The sequence below is a fragment of the Oncorhynchus clarkii genome, chromosome 19 (assembly GCF_045791955.1).
Source record: "Oncorhynchus clarkii lewisi isolate Uvic-CL-2024 chromosome 19, UVic_Ocla_1.0, whole genome shotgun sequence".
NCBI classification, from domain to species: domain Eukaryota; kingdom Metazoa; phylum Chordata; class Actinopteri; order Salmoniformes; family Salmonidae; genus Oncorhynchus; species Oncorhynchus clarkii.
In genome coordinates, this window is record NC_092165.1 from 49,434,700 (window position 1) to 49,457,167 (window position 22,468).

Here is a 22,468-nt window from a genome sequence, read left to right on the forward strand (position 1 = left end):
ATATAAAGACTATCCTTATTAGGTTTGGGAATCAAAGTAATTACACCTTGCTTTAAGGAAGCCTTAAGGAAGCCTTAAGCTTTAAGGAAGCCTTTTTCTTTTGATTCTTGGAACCTAGCAAGAATGAAAGGAATCAATTTATCATTGAATGCTTTATAAAACTCGCTTATTAAACCATAATTTCCAGGGGACCTATTGTCCTTAAGGCTTTTAATGCAGTCTTTTATCTCAATTTCAGATAACTATTCATCACAAAAATCCCTGAAATCATTACCTATCTTCTGAGCAATGTTTGCTACATTGTCTAAGAAAAGATCCATATTGGAAGTTGACTGGGGTGATGTATACAGATTCTGATAAAACTGGGCAACATGCTGAGAGATTTCTTTTGGATTTTCATTGGGAGTATTACTGATCATTAATTTACATATTTATTTTCTCCTGCCCTTGTTTCTAAATTAAATAAATATTTTGTATTTTTCTCTCCCTCTTCCATCCATTTTCATCTTGATCTTACAAACGCTCCCTGGGCCTTTTCCTCATAGATACAGTCTGACTGCATTTGCAATGATGATAGCTCCAATAATTCTTGATCAGTTAGTTCAGTTGTTTTAGTATAATCCATTATTCCCTTTATGATGTCATATTCTTTCTCTCTCTTGGCACAAGCAATTTGTCACGCCCTGACCATAGAGAGCATTGGTTCTCTATGGTGTTGAGGTCAGAGCGTGACTAAGGGGGTGTTCTAGTTTTCATATTTCTATGTTGGTGTGCTTGGTATGGTTCCCAATTAGAGGCAGCTGGTAATCGTTGCCTCTAATTGGGGATCATATTTAGGTAGCCTTTTTCCCACCTGTGTTTTGTGGGATATTATTTTGTGTATCACGTAGTCACATTTTGTTGTTTCGTTATTGTTTTGTTGTGTAGTTAACTTACTTTAAATAAATAAGATGTGGAACCCAGATCACTCGGCAAGTTGGTCCGAGTATGCTTCCAACGACGATCGCGACTGAATATCCCACCACAACAGGACCAAGCAGCGTGCCCAGGAGGAGAAGGTATCCTGGACTTGGGAGGAAATCCTGGCAGGACAGGATCGCCTTCTGTGTCATTTGTCCGGTGCCATGTGTGCCGGCTTTACGCACCAGGTCTCCTGCGCGCCTCCACAGCCCTGTACGTCCTGTGCCAGCTCCCCGCACTCGCCGTGCGAAGTGTGTCATTGTTCCGGTACAATTTGTGCCGGCTCCACGCACCAGGTCTCCAGTACACCTCCACAGCCCAGTACGTCCTGTGCCAGCTCCACGCATCAGGCCTCCAGTGCGCCTCTCCAGTATGTCCTGTGCCAGCTCCACGCATCAGGCCTCCATTGCGCCTCTCCAGTCCGGTATGTCCTGTACCGGCTCCACGCACCAGGCCTCCAGTGCATATTCACAGTATTCACAATATATGACCCTTAAAGTTGCCTTTTAAAATAGCGACACCTGCTGACCATTTAGTATCAAATGAAAACCAAATATCATTCCCCCATTGACACTTCCAAAACGCAGTATCTGTTATGAGTGGAATTCTGATCGGAAAAGGGTCCAAATGATTAGGGTGAGGCACATTGGCTACTAACAGCTTACTACACAACATACACTTAGTATTACTTTCTTAGTTAGTCTCCATGGCATATTACATAATTTATGCAACAGCATACAATACATTTTTGGACTTGTTGTGCTATGCTCACTTGAACAGGAAGGTTACGCAGCAGTCCTTCAGGGGCATATTTCATCACTAAACTTTGTTATCAAAGTCTGGCATTCTCTGGATTTATGGTGCTTTCAAGACTACTGGGAACTCTGAAAAAACAAGGTCGAATCATGATGACGTCAATGATCATCAGGTCGGAGCTCTAGAAAGAGGCCCGAGTTCCCTACTTCCAATTCGAGTTGGATGACCTTAAAAACCTATTTTCCCAGTTGGAGCTCATTTTTTTCAAGTTCCCAGTTTTGAAGTCACTAAAATCAGATTTCCCAGTTCTGAGTTAGTTGTTATGAGCGCGGCAGAAGTCATGCTGGATTGACAGCATGGCCAATGTTTATCCTTTTAAGCTCTTAAACCCATACTTGGGACACACCCACTCCACTGAATAGCAGGCTTGTGATTTCTTTGCAATGCTTGGCAGTTAGCCACTGATTCCTTCCAAACCACTCATTGTTGAATTTGCGATTTCCAACTTGTTGTGTAATGTTTATGTTCAATGGCTGATGAACACTGATACGTTTGATCTACAATTTCTCTTCATTATTTCTCTTCATATGACAAGGATTGAAAAGGATTTGCAAGTAGATTGTCAACTTGATTCATGATGACTGGTAGCTAAGATTTTGAAAGTATGATCAGTCCAATCAAAGCTACTGAAGATATTTAGTATGGGTGCATAATTTAGGAAAAATATCACTTTTTGGATCGAGGCTATCTGGCTGCAGACAACAAGTGGTGTCATGGATTGCTCAGCCTTATCTACAGTATTTCATGTAATGTAGTAATTGAACAGTCTCGTCTTCTTCTTTAATGGGCTACAGATGCTGATGCTGCACATAGCCTACACACAACATTGGTGCGCATCAATTATTTTGAAATGTAAAATTCTGTTATGCTTTTTCCTGCTTGTAAAAAGCGAAATGACATCACTTTCTCTGTGCACAGAAGCCTACATTAGGATGTTTTGCCATTCATTTTATATATCGGATCAGTGATCAGGCCATTTATTGTGCGCTCATGTGTGACAGCGTATCACTTTCATCACTTGTTTTGGTGTTTCACATTACGATTTCTGTTTGACTGTATTAGCAAAGCCTCTGCGATCGAATTGTCCCTGCCCGCCGGGTTCAAGCGATGGGAGCTCCTAAAGCGGGATCCCCATTTGCCTTGGCTCCAGCCCAGATGATCTGAAGCTCTGTTGAGGACCAGAAAGGAGAGGGGGCTTGGCTTTGATGCTATCATGTCCAGACAGCAGCATGTTCTCTCCCAATTTGGAAGTTGATACCACTGCGGAAGACACAGCGCCCAACACCCCCAATGATGGAGACGATGCACCGGCCAGCATTGATGTACTGGAAGAGGTGAGAGTTAATGCAACATTTTCATTCAAATGCAGAAGGCTAAGCGTTTAAATGCAGATTACATGATAGGAATGACAGCATCATCCTGAAAGCGCATAATGGTGTTGCCTTTTTTATGAATTAAAATGTCATGATAGATAGCCTTCTACACGCAGTCTCGTAATAAAAGGCACACACTCAATATCTGTGGGCCTATACATGTAGCCCATATCATATATTGATTGTTGCTATTCATGTCATGTCTATTTCAGTCCTCTGCTCAGATGGAAGGAATTCCATACTGAGTGCAATTGGTAACCACAACATCCTTTATCTGTTCACTGGAGTCTAATAATCACTATTAATTCACCAGCAAAATACTATTTCATTTAATAGTTTCTCTGTATGATGTCCATCCCTACCATCATATCTACATGAATGTAATTCTACATTCAAAAGTACTGTTATGTATAACTCATTAAACAATGTCATTTCCCAAAGAAATACAAGTCATAGAAGACAGAGCCTAGTAATGACATGTATGCAAGGCTCAATACAGTAATTCTGAGAACCTGGATTTTGTACCCTTTAATGATGTGTACTCGGAATGCGAGAGCTTTACCTCCAGTCTGTAATAACACTTATTCCATCTGGGGAATTGGTTGTGCAGCTTACCGTGAAATACAGCTTCTATGAGAGACCATAAAATTACAACAAGTTGTTTTTACCTCAAACCGACAGTATGTGCATGACCCAGAGGTCTTGACCTATGATGCTGTGTTGCCCTGTACCAGGATGCTCTAAAAAGGTCAATGCTATTCTGGATGTTTTGCTTGTGTTGTCGATGCCTGATTGCATGTCCCGTCTGAGTCAGCCCTTTCTGTCTGGTCTGATTAGTTTGGTTCATAACCTTCATGTGAAACACTTTACCAGTAACACATTATTTTCTGTTACTGTACCACAAACTGAATTTTGATCTGCCCAGAGTACCCCAGAAGTACTGTGCCACCTCATGTGCATTTTACTAGTAGGCCCTATGGTCTCATGAGTCTTAAGTACCCCTTGTGGATAAACGAAGTACCCCTAGGGGTCCTAGTACCCCTGGTTGGGAACCACTGTTATTGGAACCAAGTTGACTGATGATTGACTCATGAGTCATTGCTGACTGAGCTCTCCTTTGAGCACATATCAGTTAATGAGACGTTTCTTGCATGAAGCAACACTTATTCTGAGAGCTGAAAAGACCACAATGACACTTCCACTATGTTGTCAATGGATCTTCATGGGTGAATGGCTATAGATACCTGAAGGGCTGTAATTAGCTGAATACAACAAGACAAAGTATAACTAAGTTAACCCTGCCTATTTGTAATGTTCTGGCCTGTAGCCTTAGGTCTGACTCAATGTACTGGAACAAAATAGAGAAACTTGGTGAGAATGCCCCTGCTGAAAAGGAGACATTTCGTTGGCAGTCAGAATTGCAAATGTGAGCACTTTCAAAGATGGGTTGCTGCACTGAACTGTTCACTTGACACTCAGCAGAAATGGGGCACACAGAATGTGTGATCCGATGACTTGTGTGTTTGATTCTGTTGTGGTCAAGTTTCGTATAGAAAGTCAACGTTCATTTTAGCAGCCGTCTGAGGTCATAGATTATTTAACGAGTCACTGGGGGATTGAGGATACACATGCCTTGTTGGACATGGTGCATGCTTTCTGTAACCCATGCAAATATGCTTGAAACGTTAGCAGAAACATAGGGGGACTGAAAATACAGTTGAGGGAGGATTTTGGGACAAATGTTAGTTGTACATTGAGCTAATGTGATCAGCAGCTGTTCCCATTGCAGCATAGCCTAATTAAATTACATTCACGTGACCTACATGCTATCGCTCCAACCTCATTTACTGCATTCTGAGTTTGGAAAAGCTCAGCACATTACAGCCCTGTCATGTTCATTTGCCCACAGCAAAATTGGATCAGTGCCATTTTTTAGGCTCATTGGCATGTGGACTCCCTTTTCATCATGTTTTACCATTCTCTTTCATGTGGTACTGTAGATCTATTATTCATGTGACACTGTTGCTTTCTGCCCCGTTAAAAACCTTTCAACCTGTATAGGTAAATATCAAATAGACTACATTGTGATCCAGCGAGCCTTAAACACAGCCATATCATCGAACTGATTCATCAGACAGTGTCACAGGAAAGAAGAAATGTAAATAAACTGTTGTACTTTTATTAGATTCCCTGGTGAATTCTGTAAGTTCTTCAAACCACGTTCTCCTTTTAATCACACTGCTAAAAGTTATTTAAATGCAGCCTTTTGCCATACAATACTCTAACTTTGAAAAGATTGTACGTAAACTTTTTTCTCACACTGTTTCTCTTTTTCCTCTCTTTTTCTGCATCAGCGGCCTGTGAAGCAGTCCTTGAGTGCCTGTATGTGTCCAGAGTCCCACTGTCGGTGCCTTCTGCTCTCCCTGCTAATGTAAAGTTGCCTGGGCGCTGTGGCTTAGTGCCAGCTCACCCGAGTCACCAAGCTCAGCTTTGACTCATCCGTCACCTCCTGACCTCCATTTCCTCAATCAAGGAGGTTGGCATGGGAGGAGGCGCTATGATTTACCATGACAGCCCCTGCTCTGACGGCTATGTGTACATCCCTCTTGCCTTCCTGTTCATGCTCTATGTTGTCTACCTGGTAGAGTGTTGGCACTGCTGGGCTCGCAGTCAGCTACATTGTAAGGCTGATGTGGATAGCGTGTATGAGTGCCTATTGAGGATGCGACAATCCCGTCCGTGTGTTTGGTGGAAGGCCATAAGTTACCATTTTGTTCAGAGGACCAGACAGGTGACCTGCTACCAGATCGGGAAAGCCTACACCACCACCCAGGTCTACCATGAGCGGGTCAACACACGCATCCCGTGAGACGTCCCACATACCACAGCGACTGTATTCAAACTCTCCCTCACCCTCGTGTGTGTTGACCCGCTCATGGTACACCTGGGTGGTGGTGTAGGCTTTCCCGATCTGGTAGCAGGTCACCTGTCTACGTGGACTGGAGAGCCATCCGGCAACAAAGCTTTGTTTCAACAAGTGCTTCAGTTTTGCTGGGGCTGGACCAGAAAATAATTACCTCAACCAACGTGCCAGGTTCTTCTCAGAGATTGAGGGTTTAAATGACTACATGGAGGCTCGAGAAGGGTTGCAACTGAAAAATGTGAACTTTACAGAGCATTTGATAGCCTACTTGGAACCTTACCGGTTTCCCTGGTATACTTCTCAGGTGTCGTTCTGGTTCACTGCTCTTCTCATTCTTTCCTGGCCCCTGAGAGTGCTTATAGAGTACCGTACAGCCTTTGTGCACTACCATGTTGAGAAGCTCTTTGGGCTGGAGGACAGCCACAACAGCCCCTCTCCAATAGAGGAGGTTTCCATCAGGAGAGTTCTCCCTTGGGTAGATACAGTGGATAGCACTGAGCTGGAGTGGCACATCCTCTCTGAGGAGAGTTCTCGCTCGGGTAGATACAGTGGATAGCCCTGAGTTGGAGTGACACATCCTTTCCAACTGCCAGTTGAACCCCAGCTACTCAGAGGCCATGCTGATTAACCTGGCGTCTTCAGACTCTGGTACAGCTGAAGATACCAGGTCCTCCAACTACTTCCTGCTGGACAGCCACCCAGCCCAGAGCTATAGCATGCTGGTGCAGGACTGTGAGCACTGCTGCCAGCTTCAGAGCGAGGTTGGACAGAGGCGGGCCACCACCAGCTCCAGCTGTTCCTCCGTCTTCTCCCGTCATGTCTTGTTCTATCCCTGGACAACTCACGCTTCTCACTGTGCCGCATGTACAGCTCTCTGCACACCGTGGGCCTGTGGAGGAGCCTCAAGCCAGCTGGCTCTCAATGAGAGACCGCCCACATTCCGAGACGCACGCTTCTTCCCCATCCTCACCGGCCCGAGTGCTGCTGTAGTGGTGACTCCACCACAGAGGTGCGGCGCTACTTTGTCGGCCAGGGATCCACCTGCCTGGAAACCTCACTCTGAGGGGCCAAGAGACATTTGACTGATTCGGTTACAATATATTCCAAATAAGGAGGTTGTGAGTAAAGGTTGACCGATTAATCGGAATGGCGGATTAATTAGGGTCCATTTCAAGTTTTCATAACAATCGGAAATCTGTATTTTTGGACACCGATTGGGCCGATTTTTTATTTTTGTTACACCTTTATTTAACGAGGCAAGTCAGTTAAGAACACATTCTTATTTTCAATGACTGCCTAGGAACAGTGGGTTCACTGCCTTGTTCAGGGGCAGAACGACATATTTTTACCGTGTCAGCTCGGGGATTCAATCTTCCAACCTTACTGTTAACTAGTCCAACGCTCTAACCACCTGCCTTACATTGCACTCCACGAGGAGCCTGCCTGTTACGCGAATGCAGTAAGGTAAGTTGCTAGCTAGCATTAAACTTATCTTAGAAAAAAACAATCAATCAATCATCACTAGTTATCACGTCCTGACCTTAGATCCTTTTTTAGGTCTCTATTTTGGTTTGGTCAGGGCGTGAGTTGAGGTGGGCATTCTATTGTTTTGTTCTGTGCTGTATTTCGACGTGTTTGGCCTGGTATGGTTCCCAATCAGAGGCAGCTGTCAATCGTTGTCTCTGATTGAGAACCATAAATAGGTAGCCTTTTGTGTCTTCACCTTACAGAACTGTTTTGTTTCGTTCACTCTCTCTCTTTGTTGTTTTTTGGTTATTGCAGTGTTCAGTTTATTTATTAAAATTAACATGGACACTTACCACGCTGCGTTTTGGTCTGATCCTTCCTATTCCTCATCCGAGGAGGACAACGATCGGTACACTAGTTAACTACACATGGTTGATATTACTAGTTTATCTAGCGTGTCCTGCTCGGAGATTCCAAACCAGTGCCAGAATCAATACACAAGTATATATTTTAAACCTGCATATTTAGTTAATATTGCCTGCTAACATGAATTTATTTTAACTAGGGAAATTGTGTCACTTCTCTCGCAACAGAGTCAGGGTATATGCAACAGTTTGGGCCGCCTGGCTCATTGCGAACTAATTTGCCAGAATTTTATGTAATTATGACATAACATTGAAGGCTGTGCAATGTAACAGGAATATTTAGACCTAGGGTGCCACCCGTTAGATAAAATACGGAACGGTATTTATTCATTGAAAGAACAAACGTTTTGTTTTCGAAATTATAGTTTCTGGATTCGACCATATTAATGACCAAAGGCTCGTATTTCTGTATGTTATAATTGAGTCTATGATTTGATAGAGCAGTCTGACTGAGCAATGGTAGGCAGCAGCAGGCTCGTACGCATTCATTCAAACAGCACTTGTGCGTTTTGCCAGCAGCTCTTCGCAATGCTTCAAGCATCGAACTGTTTATGACTTCAAGCCTATCAACTCCCGAGACTAGGCTGGTGTAACCAATGTGAAATGGCTAGCTAGTTAGTGGGGTGCACGCTAATAGCGTTTCAAACGTCACTCGCTCTGAGACTTGGAGTAGCTCTTCCCCTTGCACTGCAAGGGCCACGGTTTTTGTGGAGCGATGGGTAACGATGCTTTGAGGGTGGCTGTCGATGTGTTCCTGGTTCGAGCCCAGGTAGGGGCGAGGAGAGGGACGGTAGCTATACTGTTACACTAGCAATACTAAAGTGCCTATAAGAACATCCAATTGTCAAAGGTATATGTAATACAAATGGTATAGAGAGAAATAGTCCTATAAAACTTCTTACCTGGGAATATTGAAGACTCATGTTAAAAGGAACCACCAGCTTTCATATGTTCTCATATTCTGAGCAAGGATCTTAAACGTTAGCTTTTTTACATGGCACATATTGCACTTTTACTTTCTTCTCCAACACTTTGTTTTTGCATTATTTAAACCAAATTGAACATGTTTCCTTATTTATTTGAGGCTAAATTGATTTTAATGATGTATTATATTAAGTTAAAATAAGTGTTCATTCAGTATTGTTGTAATTGTCATTATTACAAATAAAAAATAATAATCGGCCGATTAATCGGTATCGGCAATTTTTTGGTCCTCCAATAATCGGTATCGGCTTTTTTTGGTCCTCCAATAATCGGTATCGGCGTTGAAAAATAATCGGTCGACCACTAGTTGTGAGAGTGCAAGAGTGCAATAAAATGCAAATTAATTACTTAAAAATCATACAATGTGATTTTCTGGATTTTTGTTTTAGATTCCGTCTCTCACAGTTGAAGTGTACCTATGATAAAAACTACAGACCTCTACACGCTTTGTAAGTAGGAAACACTGACGATTTTGCAGGTTATCAAATACTTGTTCTCCCCACTATATATATATATATCTTTTTTAGACCTAGTATTTTGTTTACTACAACAGGTATACGGACAGACAACAAAATATGCAGGTAAAAGTGTTTAGGCTTTTTATGGTTTGAAATGTTATGGTTTGAAACATGCATCTTATACTTATAATTTAAGTGGGCTGATTAGCAGGCTCAAGATGCGATTTACATTATTCCTTAAAGAGATTTTATGCATCTTTTTATGGTATTTTATCCACTCAGCAACATATGAACCTAGCAATGTGAGGCTTCTTGAATTTCACACAATTTATTTATGTAAAAAAAAAATGATGAATGGTTTGTTCCCCAAGAGGATACATTAAGCAACATGGATTTGGTAAAATGCACCAAATCAAAGGTGGGCTGTCTACAAAATCTGAAAGGCCAGCAGCTCTACAGACAACTCCTCAACAATGCCACCTGCGGTCTCACCTTCTCCAAAGAGGTTATATGGGAGATGGGGTCAGACAGTATACCTTACAGTCAAGCTGACTTCCACTGGCTTTTCAATGCCTCTGGACCTCTGGCACCAAGTCCCAAGCCGACGAGCACAGGGATAAAATCAATGAAAGGTATCCCCCTTCATCCTTCACCTCAGGATCCTGCCAAGAACAGAGGCTTCAGAGACCCTCCCTCTATGCTCCCTGAATTACAAATATCCCATCTTGCGCCATTGACTGCCAAAGACTCCTTTACACTCCCTAGTCACCAGGGGGGGCTCTTGGATTCCTTTAAAAGGACAGGACTACGAGGAGTTTCTAATGTTTACAACTGTCTCAAGGAAGCATCTACAGGAGGCAGGGAGGACCGTTTAAAGAGCTGCCACTGGGATGAGTTTGTGCTAAAGAAGCTGACCAAGACCACAGCCCAGTGGATAGTGAGTCAACAGATTCCAAACCAGTGCCAGAATAAGACTCGGCTGCAGTCACTGCTGAGGAGTCAGTATGGTTCAGCCAGCGCCACAGATCTAGTCAATGAGGAGCCCATGTGTGAGGAGGATTTCTGCAGTTACCAAGATCTCCACACGCAGACTGAGAAGCAGCAGGCTCTTCAGAGCCGCAAGGCTGAGACACCTCTTCCAGTATACTACAGGCAAGGAGACAAAACCTACCGTAATATTTAATGTTGACTTATTGAGTCCCCAGTCAGTTTTACGCCTCAAACAAATAGTGTCTAATGCACTAAAGTTGATGTTTTATGTGAGTTTCTATAATGTGTAGATCATCAGAATTTGTATTCACAGTTTTATATCACTGATCTCTATTTTCACTTGACATACCTGCTGCAGGGTGCAGGGCTACTCTCTTCCCCCTGCATGTTCTGATGAGCCTGGGGGTATGAACCAGACTGCCAACACTGTAGCAGTCAAGCACATTGAAACCCCTCAACCTCCTCGTCTTCAGGATAGCCTCAACCCCCGTGCTGGAAGCCATGTCTTGCACACAGAGAATAACTTTGAACAGGAGATATTTTCTGGTACAACTTCTCAATACACATGCAACTGAAATAGTATTTTCTATATTGGTTATTGATCTACATCACATTTCCTTGACTTTGCATGTTGCAGGAATAGCCAAACAGGTACATCAGCGAGATCCACGGAACCACGATCGCATCATCATGGACAACAATTCAGAGTACCAAAAGAAGCTTCAAGACTTTTTCCCCTGTGGTCCAGATAAGTGGACAAAGGCTTCAGCAGAAACCATGCACAATGAGACACAAGGTTGGGGCTTTAACCAAATAAATGCAACCCCTGTTAAAGCACGATTTTACTCATTAAAATTCCATTGGGTAGGAATGCGACGGGTGGAGAAAGGTACTCGGCGGTGGGTGGACCTGCCTACCACTGCTGACTATGCCACAGAGTTGGGTCTGAGACCGCCTGACTACAGCGGGAAGGACACAGAGGCGCCCAGACAGCAACCCCACTACAACCCTATGGCCGAGCTCTCCTCCTTACGTTACGCAGTGGAGGGATGGAGGAGTGCCTGGAAGATCAGTAGGTCTTCTTGTCATTCAATATTGATGTTCTCTAAGCATTTGTCTATCACTGTGCTGTTAAGCCTAATTTATTTCACACCGTTACACTACAGCATGCCCGGATATACTCAAGTTACTGTATATTGTTACTTCATTAACTACTTCAGTTTGTCTTTAACCTGAGGCTGTTCCTTCCTGTTCTAGAGATCACCTGGCAGAGTGTGACTATTGAAGGGTTAAAGAGGGCCCTTAAAGACCTGCACTACCACGTTCGCCTGTCAGCCATAGCCACTTGTGCATCAGGGGCAGTGAACAGACCGAGGGAAAAGCAACATCCCACAGATGCAGGTGACATGTAATAGATTGCGTCATCTCTCAACTCATCTTTTTTCATTTGTTTTGGTAATTGTGTGTGAGTACAGTTGAAGTCGGAAGTTTACATACACCGTAGCCAAATACATTTAAACTCAGTTTTTCACAATTCCTGACATTTAATCCTAGTAAAAATCCCCTGTTTTAGGCCAGTTAGGATCACCACTTTATTTTAAGAATGTGAAATGTCAGAATAATAGTAGAGAGAATTATTTATTTCAGCTTTTATTTCTTTCATCACATTGCCAGTGGGTCAGAAGTTTACATACACTCAATGAGTATTTGGTAGCATTGCCTTTAAATTGTTTAACTTTTGTTCAAACGTTTCAGGTAGTCTTCCACAAGCTTCCCACAATAAATTGGGTGAATTTTGGCCCATTCCTCCTGACAGAGCTGGTGTAACTGAGTCAGGTTTGCAGGCCTCCTTGCTCACACACACTTTTTCAGTTCTGCCCACAAATTGTCTATGGGTTTGAGGTGATGGCCACTCCAATACCTTGACTTTGTTGTCCTTAAGCCATTTTGCCACAACTTTGGAAGTATGCTTGGGGGTCATTGTCCATTTGGAAGAACCATTTGCGACCAAGCTTTTAACTTCCTGACTGATGTCTTGCGATGTTGCTTCAATATATCCACATAATTTTCCTCCTCATGATGTTCTGTGAAGTGCACCAGTCCCTCCTGCAGAAAAGCACCCCCACAACCTGATGATGCCATCCCCGTGCTTCACGGTTGGGATGGTGTTCTTCATCTTGCAAGCCTCACCCTTTTTCCTCCAAACATAACAGTGGTCATTATGGCCAAACAGTTTTTTTCCAAAAAAGTATGATCTTTGTCCCCATGTGCAGTTGCAAACCGTAGTCTGGCTTTTTTATGGCGATTTTGGAGCAGTGGCTTCTTCCTTGCTGAGCGGCCTTTCAGGTTATGTCGATATAGGACTCGTTTTACTGTGGATATAGATACTTTTGTACCCGTTTCCCCCAGCATCTTCACAAGGTTCTTTGCTGTTCTGGTATTGATTTGCACTTTTCGCACCAAAGTACGTTCATCTCTAGGAGACAGAATGCATCTCCTTCCTGAGCGGTATGACGGCTGCGTGGTCCCGTGGTGTTTATACTTGCGTACTATTGTTTGTACAGATGAACGTGGTACCTTCAGGCTTTTGGAAATTGCTCCCAAGGATGAACCACACTTGTGGAGGTCTACAATTTTTTTTTCTGAGGTCTTGGCTGATTTCTTTTCATTTTCCCATGATGTCAAGCAAAGAGGCACTGGGTTTGAAGGTAGGCCTTGAAATACATCCACAGGTACACCTCCAATTGACTCAAATTATGTCAATTAGCCTACCAGAAGCTTCTAAAGCCATGACATCATTTTCTGGAATTTTCCAAGCTGTTTAAAGGCACAGTCAACTTAGTGTATGTAAACTTCTGACCCACTGGAATTGTGATACAGTGAATTATAAGTGAAGTAATCTGTCTGTAAACAATTGTTTGAAAAAAATACTTGTCATGCACAAAGTAGATGTCCTAACCGACTTGCCAAAACTATAGTTTGTTAATTAACAAGACATTTGTGGAGTGGTTGAAACACTTAGGTTGGAGTCATTAAAACTAGTTTATGTAAACTTCTGACTTCAACGTTATGTGCACATATAGTGGACAAGGACAAAACATACATAGCACTTGTTTTTGGGAAACTCCCCCCAGGTCAGTATGGCCGTGTGCGGGACATCCAGCCAGTTCCTCAGGAGCTCCAGCCTCTTCTTCTCCTAGCTCTGGACGACCCTGTGAAGAGAGTTCAGATGGCAGCAGCAGTGTGCCAGTACGCCATGGGGACGCCAGACTCCCGAGCCCGTGTAATCCTCTGCAATGCACTACATCAAGGTTAGGTCAGGTTGTATTGATTTTGGAGTACATTGTAACGACATATACCTTAGGGAAAAACATGAGGTGCAACTACGTTCTAACACCAAGACCCATACTGTCTGTGTGAATACTTACATCTGAATGGAATATAAACCGTAAATGTAACACCAATACTTTAAATAAATAACTTATGTATGGGTTTATTATTCAGGATGAATTGCATTTCACTGACATCAAATGAAGAGTGTAGTGTTTTGTGTCAGACTCTGCAGGTGTAGGTGCAGACAGCTGGGTGGCAGCACAGTGCCTGGCCGTGGAGGGGGATTACAGTCGGCCAGTCATTCAGAGACTTCTCTCCCAGCACTTCGTCAGTGAGGTTCACACAGATAATAAACAGTCAGCCGCTCTACTTGCCAGCATCAGTAGCAAGACGGTGCGTAACTCAAATTTGTTCCCCTTAAATTGCTTCAACTAAATGATATACCCAGTCATTGGGGCAAGCACTATTAGCCTGTGTTCTTCTGTTTAATCACAAATCCATGATATCTGAAATGTCCTTTTTCTGGGCTTAACATTTTTCTTTAGACTCTAGTTCGCTCTCTGCTGGCTGAGGAGTTGAATTGTGCCAACTGGAGGACCAGACTCTTGGCTTGCAACACTATCTCCCAATTGAAAGGACCAATTAATAAGGTGTCTCTTGCAATCTCATAGATTTCTTGAGTCCCTAATTCTGTGATTTATTTGGTGTCTCAAATCAAACCTAAATTATGATATTGATATGTGATTATGTACTCATTAGAAATTATATTTTGTAGGACCTTGCAAACAAGTTGATCTACCTGATGTGGAATGACTGGAGTGGTAACGTGAAGCAGGCTGCAGCCCAGGCCCTGGGGAAACTAGGAATGGGAAGAGATGTGCACAACGAGCTGAGGTACCAGACTGGCATTTGGTGATCACTAATGAGCTGATTAGAGAGCATCTCACTCTTCCTAAAACCTCACCCATTGGCTGTTTTAGAATGAAGCTTGAGGAAGGTCCTGCCTCCTGGAGGGTGGAGGCTCTCATCCTCATAGCTCATCTACAGATCATGACTGCCAAGCTGCTGCCACCCTTCCTGAAATGTTTCAATGACAATTTTGTGGCCGTGAGGAAACAGGCCTGTCTGACTGCTGCAGCTCTAATTATGAAGTACAGCATGGTGAGAAAGGAATGAGGAGAGGCAGCAGTTTGCATACAATGTTTGTCTCGACTCTGTCTCGTGCCTAATACTCATGCCAATATATCCTATAAACCACGTCTTCTTTGGCAATATCACTTCAATATAGATAGACTATGGACTTCTGGTGAAAAAAATCCTTGTCTTTACTTTTTGGTTTTAGGTCTTGAATCAGCTGATTCAGCTAACACAGAATGACCCAGCATGGGAGGTTAAAGTTGTTGCAATTAGTGGTAAGCAGCATGGTGATGACCACTGGCCAACAGAGTGGATATTGTAATGACAGTGTGAAGCTGCAACTGCACTAGATATGCAACTTTCTGTGATAGTGTATATAAATATACAGTATAAGTTTAGTGTCAGAAAGCAGATGTGTGAACGTGTCGCGGCACTGCAATTGTTTGTTAGCTTTAGGGAAGATAGGTTGCCTCACGCCGACTCTCCAGGACCACCTCCTCTGGGCTTTACATCATGAGGAGAAACCCCAGGTACGCATCGCCGCCTGCCAGGCCCTAAAGATCCTTAAAGTGAAGGGACCAGAGCTGCAGAACCTCCTACAGGAGAGGTTTGTACTGGAACCCCACCCCCAGGTCCATAGGTGAGTCAGAGTTCAGATCAAAATCCATCCCACTGGGCACAGACGTCAATTCATTGTCTATTCCACGTTGGTGCCACATCACAAAGTTGATTTTAATCAGTGTGTGCCCAGTGGGATATAATGTCATGCCACATCTGTGTTAGCTTTACAGGTATGAGTGTTTTATCTATGTCCATAACATTAACAACAACAAAAAAAGGGTTTTGTCTACAAGGCATATACAGGGGCTCCTCAAAAACTATGGCTACAGTATTGATGGAGACAGGGGCATGGTCCACAAAATCAAAGATCAGGTAAATGTGTTTCAAGGTTAGCCATGGAAAGGCACTTGTGTTTTTGTTGCAAACTGAGGGCCATCAGTTCCGTCCTCCTGGTTTGCAGGTTCAGAGGCTATGCACCAAGAGCATCATCACAGACAAAGTGCTGTTGATGGAGAAGCTGGAGAACATGTACCAGCAACAGAGGAAGTATCTGGTAAATGAGAGCCGGCCGGACACTACACCAATATCACAGCTGCTGCAGGAACGCTACAACAGTGAGTGACGGACTACTATGGTGTGTTAAGCTGAGTTAAATATTTAATGTAAATCTTGATGTGCAGTGAATTAGAGCCTTCTTATTTCCCGCAGTTACAGTATATGCAGTTTTCTGACTTTGATGAATATCATTTTTGAAGAAGGTAACATGAAACCATTGTGGGCATTATTTTTCTAGGAATTAAACATTGCACTTCCACAGTAAGGCCGACTCACTCCTCAGATTCCTCTGTGACTCAGGTATTCCCTGTCCTGAGTTCCTAGTCTTGTTGCAGAACTAGAGAACAAACCAGTTTGAAATGTACACTTTATTTTAAGCTAAATTGATTTATTATATAAAACGAACAGCTACTATTAATACAAGCAATTACTTACAAAACAAATATGTATTTTACAAATATGACATGAATAAATCATAACCAGGATTAAAACAAACCGTTAAGGTGGATGTTGTAAATTAACAGAACTCCCCCTTTCTCTGTAGTCCTCCTCTAAATGCACGCTTGAATCAAGCCCTGTCAACAAATCATCTTCATCTGCTTATCAAGATCATCAACACTCCATCGTGTGACAGTGGAGAAACTTCAGCACTCCAAGAAAATGAAGATAATATTTAATAACCATGGCCGCATAAAATAAATACAGTATTTGTTGACTAATGTTTGCTTTAGTAGTATTGGGGGATTATGTAGTTGTAAGGGATTGTGAAGAGGTTGATTTACTGTCAGGTAGTGATGTTATTGATGGAGCTGTGCTGCTAGCTCCTCCACTGCAGAACCTGTTTGCAGTTGTTCCACCTAGGCCAGGAGCTGAGCTATACCATTGTTCTGAAAGAGAGAACAACATATGTGGGAAATACTGTAGGTCAGATTATGACTCTGATATGCATATTGGAACATGCATATTGCACATTACAGTGCCACACACATAGTTGTGATGAGCTTGTGTATGTAGATTCTGGAGGATATACAGTGATCCTTAGTAGAATGGACACCACAATGTACAGTGCAATATGCTTGTTCTATTCGCATTTGACCGGTATTCCACAGATTAAGGGCCACAATAATAGAAGCAACAACTGTGTGTAAACTCTAGATTTAAATACAGTATATAGCCCATCGATTATTGTGCATATACAGGATGTATATGGACTCATTCTAAAGGATTTCAAAAATCCGTGACCCTGACCCGGAAGTGCTTAGTTATTCTTGCTGACTTCACAGTGGTCTGGCTACCAGCCCCTGGTTAGCTAGATAACTAACTAGATAGTCTTGGGATGGCTGCAGAAAGAATCATATCCGCGGTTTCAGACTACCCAGAATTATATAACTCAACTTTGACTTCATATAGAGACCCGATAAAAAAATCGGATGCATGGAAGGCTGTGGGTAAACAACTGGGACTGAAAGGTATGGTCTGATTAACTAGCTAAGAACATTAGCATACATTTTGGCTAGCTAGCTAAGTGAGTAACAATGTTAACGTTACTAGCTAAACTTGTTCTACGCTAACGTTAGTTATTACGTTTGACATATCTGACTATTGTGTAGACTAGCTTGCTATATTTTCTAGCGAACAACATTGTTCACACTGGGTTTAACTTCCAGGGCTATGCTAGCTAGCTACTGTTTGCCTGGTTAGTTTAATTGTTTGCGACCCTTGACTGTTCATCGCTCTTTGTCTTGTAAATTGCATTGGAATAGTTGGCTACGTTGTTGATTGATTAGTAATGCTGATTGCCGTGGTCAATATACGGTGTAAAGTTAGTTAACCACAGGGGGCAGTGTGTCACGGTTTGTTTACTAGTTAACGTTAGCTAGCTAACGCATTAACTTTCTACCTGAGGTGAACCAGTTGAGTGGGCACTCGTGATTTGCACCACAAGTGTAATGCCAACAAAAATGTTGGCTGCTACACCAGCAGTTTAACGATGATTCGGTCAGTGTTAGTATAAGAATATAATCCAATGATTTAACAATATGTCAACATTGTTGTAAGACTCATAGCTAGAGCAGTGCAAGCCATTTTATCCAGTGACAACATAATTCTACACTATAGAGATGGGGGTTTTTACGCATCCCAGCTGTTTATGAATTTGCGTGGTTAGTCCTACACCATCCCTATCCCTCATCTTTAGGCCTAGCTTGGATATGGGCTAAGTGGAAGGTTGCAGTTGGGCAGAACAAAATACTATGTTTCTACTAACCAAATACTTAGACGAGGTGGTGAACAAATTGGAAGACTACGTTTGTGGGAACACATGGCTCATCCAAATGACCATGCATAAAGCACTGGTATAGCCATAAGGGAAAGTTTAAGAACAGAACAGAGACATCCTCTTTTTATGTTCCAGAGGAAGATGCCCGAAAGAAATGGAGAAACCTGAGGGATGTGTTCACAAGGAAAGTGAAAGCAGATCGGATCCGTGGTGCCACAGGGAAGGCCCTAAAAAAATGGAGATATAGTGAGTTAATGGCATTTCTGATCCCATACATACAGCGAGGTAGAGGAACTGGCGGCAGCAATAGCACAGAGGAGTTTGATGATGGAAAAGATGAGACAACTAGCACCTCTGACGTCCTGATTGATCTAGATGGAAGTGTGGTTGATGCCAAGATGTCGCCACCTTTGGACAACAACTTACATGAGATGACATGGAAAGATTCCTGGCAAACAGCTGGACAAGGAGACAATGAGGATGAGATGTTTTTCATGAGCCTACTCCCTCACCTCAAGCGGTTACCTTACAGGAAAAAGTGTGCAATTAAGCTGAAATTTCACCAACTTCTCCACGATGCTGAATTTGAGGACACCGACTAGCCTAACTGTACAGTAAATATATTTTGTATCAACGAGTTGGGGCTTTCTTAGGACAGAACATTTTGTTGGAAATACATTTGATTAATTTTCATTTAGTTACCTTGAGAAAGTGTCCAATAGTGCTTCTTTGGAACCCCTCACCCCACACACACACACAAACCTTCCAAGTTTGAGCCCACTGGTGATGTTTCAGTGTGGTAGTGATAGACAGGAGGGGGCTGTAGTACTTAACCGGACTAAGCTAGAAACATTATTATTTGTTTAAAATGTTTTCTTTCTCCTAATATGTGGAAAGGGCTGCTTTTAGCCAAGACCCTTTATACATGTATTATATATACGAACACATGGAGATGGTTTGTTACTTAGAATTTTATTTGTAAAAAATATTGTAACAATGTTGGTCTGTTTAGTGTCACCTTACCCTCTGGTCACATTCATACAGCCAAGAGATGATGTTTGGGGATGGGGGCTAATACAGGATGAGTAAAGGCCCAGTTCACTACTTTTCTATTTTAGGGGGTGCTTCAGCACCACTACTTCCCGTGGCTATGCATACAGGTATGCATTTAGTTAGCTCCTGTAATACTTTAGTCTGGTTGTAAAAATAAAAACAATTGAGTAAATGTTCTCCATGCTAGTGCAATAGTTGCTCTTTTGACAATTTATATTTTGTCTTTACTTTTTGAAGTTGGCTATTTCATTCATGCATTTTAGAATGTTATTGAGCTTAATAAAAGTTGTGGTTAAATGCTGCCCCATTTCACTAAGGTGTTGATTCTGTATGTCAAGTTATGTATGCATTTTTTAACTTAAATGTCTGTCCAAATAAAAAATAATTGAAAAGTTAAACCATACATTTCCACTGCAGATGTAAAGTTTGGTAAGAGAATGACTGTGCTGTCATGTGTTTCTGTAACATTTTCAGTGGACATAGTTGTGGTTTAACTTTGCATCACATGCATTATAAAGTGAAACATCGGCGTGTCTGCATCAATGTGGAATTGCCCATATGCTACAGGTAACTGACAAAGGCAGTGTTTTGAGGGCTTTCAGCCACCATGTAACTTCAGCTCTTGGAGTATTTTAATCTTTGTAGTCATTAAGCTTTTAACTACCTGCAGATGAATACGCAGTAATGGTTTTGATCCGCTGCCACAGCAGAGCTTGTCATGTTCCACGTAGCCTTTTGCAAATCAAAACTAGGTGCACATGAGTTGTTTGAAGGACAATTATGCTGGCTCCAGTTCTACTTAAATGTCATATCAAAACACTCTTAGTTCCAATTTCAATACTGTGAAATCCCACCAACATTTGAGTGTGGCCCCAATTACTTTTCCATTGAGGCTAACTAGTTAGTGCCTGTGTAAAAAATCATGTTTGACACAAGCAATGTCAAACAGGGATGTTTCTCTTCCCTGCTGTGCTAATTTAAACTAATGTTTGGTTTCAAAGAATGGCACTTGTTCCACTTGCCTGATCCAAAAGATAGGAATATTTTCCTTCTGTCACTTCATTTTTCTACAATCTCACCATCCCTCTGTTTTCAATATCGTTCCGTTTGTGTTTTGCACACCACACAATATACAGTCTGGCAGGGGTTAAGAGTGTTGTGCCAGTAAACAAGTTTGCTGGTTCAAATCCCAGAGCTATGTGAAAAATCATTTGATGTGCCCTTGAGCAAAGCACTTAACTCACTCTGGATAAGAGCATCTGCTAAATGACAAATGTAAAATGATGTTTCTTTCAATTCAGTTTGATTTGCGCAGGTTGACTCCTAAACTGTTATATCTGCGGGGCAGGCAGGTTTAGAGTCATAAAATATTGGCTTGACTAAAGAGAAATGTCGTAATGTACAGTACCAGTCAAAAGTTGACACCTACTCATTCCAGGGTTTTTATTTGACTATTTCCTATATTGTATAATAATAGTGAAGACAAAACTATGAAATAACACGTAGGGATTCATGTAGTAACCAAAAAATAAGTAAAACAAATCAAAATATTTTATATTTAAGATTCTTCAAAGTAGCCACCCTTTGAAGGCTAGGAGTGTGCAAAGCTGTCAATCAACCAGGTTCATGAGGTGGTCACCTGGAATGCATTTCAATTAACAGGTGTGCCTTAAATTCATTTGTGGAATTTCTTTCCTTCATAATGTGTTTGAATCAATCATTTGTGTTTTGACAAGGTAGGGGTGATTTACAGAAGATGTTCTTTTACCAAATAGGACTAAGTCCATATTATGGAAAGAACGGCTCAAATAATTTAAGAGAAACAACAGTCCATTACTTTAAGACATTAACTTTGAACGTTTCTTCAGGTGCTGTCGCAAAACCATCAAGCGCTATGATGAAACTGGCTCTCATGAGGAATGGATGACCCAGAGTTACCTCTGCCACCGAGGTTAAGTTCATTAGAGTTAACTGCACCTCAGATTGCAGCCCAAATAAATGTCCAAGTAACAGACCCTCTCAACATCAACTGTTTAGGAGAGGCTGCGTGAATCAGGCCATCATGGTCAAATTGCTGCAAATAAACCACTACTAAAGGACACCAATAATAAGAAGAGACTTGCTTGGGCCAAGAAATACAAGCAATGGACATTAGACTGGTGGAAATCTGTCCTTTGGTCTGATGAGTCCAAATTAGATTTTTGGTTCCAACCGTCATGTCTTTGTGAGATGCAGAGTAGGTGAACGGAGGATCTGCAGCTGTGTGGTTCCCACTGTGAAGCATGGAGGTGGGGGTGTGATGGTGCTTTTCTGGTGACACTGATTTATTTAGAATTCAAGGCACACTTAACCGGCATGGCTACTGCAGCGATAACCCATCCATCTCGTTTGCGCTTAGTGGGACTACCATTTGTTTTTCAACAAGACAATGATCCAACACACCTCCAGGCTGTGTGATGATTAGAAGAAGGAGAGTGATGGAGTGCTGCATCATATGACCTGGCCTCCACAATCACCCGACAACCCAATTGAGATGGTTTCGGATGAGTTGGACCGCAAAGTGAAGGAAAAGCAACCAACAAGTGCTCAGCAAATGTGGGAACTCCTTCAAGACTGTTGGAAATGCATTCCAGGTGAAGCAGGTTGAGACAATGGCAAGTGTACAAAACTGTCATTAAGGCAAAGGGTGGCGACTTTGAAGAATCTGTTTTAACACTTTTTTGGTTACTACATTTAATAGTTTTGATGTCTTCACTATTATATATTGTAGGAAATAGTCAAAATAAAGAAAAAACACTGTATGAGTAGGTGTCCAAACGTTTGACTAGTACTCTATGCATACATACAGTTGTCGTTTAGTCGTTTACATACACTTAGGTTGGAGTCATTAAAACTTGTTTTTAAACCACTCCACAAATTTCTTGTTTACACACTATAGTTTTGGCAAGTCGGTTAGGACATCTACTTTGTGCACGACACGTCATTTTTCCAACAATTGTTTACAGGCAGATTATTTCACTTATAATTCACTGTATCACAATTCCAGTGGGTCAGAAGTATACATACACTAAGTTGACTGTGCCTTTAAACAGCTTGGAAAATTCGAGAAAATGTCATGGCTTTAGAAGCTTCTGATAGGCTAATTGACATTATTT

At 42.1% G+C, this 22,468-nt stretch overlaps 2 protein-coding genes and 1 pseudogene across 2 annotated transcripts; all 3 read left to right on the top strand.

Annotated features, from left to right (window-relative positions):
- The first annotated feature begins 3,005 nt into the window (after nt 1-3,005).
- On the top strand, nt 3,006-7,135 carry LOC139374313 (transmembrane protein 151B-like; annotated as a pseudogene).
- A 2,659-nt stretch (nt 7,136-9,794) lies between these two features.
- LOC139374314 (HEAT repeat containing 4) lies at nt 9,795-16,613 on the top strand. Its single transcript, XM_071115345.1, has 16 exons — nt 9,795-10,558; nt 10,755-10,942; nt 11,034-11,192; nt 11,265-11,468; nt 11,654-11,797; nt 13,531-13,707; nt 13,953-14,122; nt 14,275-14,379; nt 14,505-14,623; nt 14,710-14,890; nt 15,072-15,141; nt 15,317-15,506; nt 15,721-15,799; nt 15,888-16,041; nt 16,221-16,282; nt 16,527-16,613. Exons 1-16 carry the CDS (start codon nt 9,795-9,797, stop codon nt 16,611-16,613), a joined length of 2,853 nt encoding a protein of 950 aa, XP_070971446.1.
- A 648-nt stretch (nt 16,614-17,261) lies between these two features.
- Nucleotides 17,262-19,625, top strand: LOC139374315 (transcription factor Adf-1-like). Its single transcript, XM_071115346.1, has 2 exons — nt 17,262-17,451; nt 18,396-19,625. Exons 1-2 carry the CDS (start codon nt 17,319-17,321, stop codon nt 18,860-18,862), a joined length of 600 nt encoding a protein of 199 aa, XP_070971447.1. The 5' UTR covers nt 17,262-17,318; the 3' UTR covers nt 18,863-19,625.
- The last annotated feature ends 2,843 nt before the right edge of the window (nt 19,626-22,468 follow it).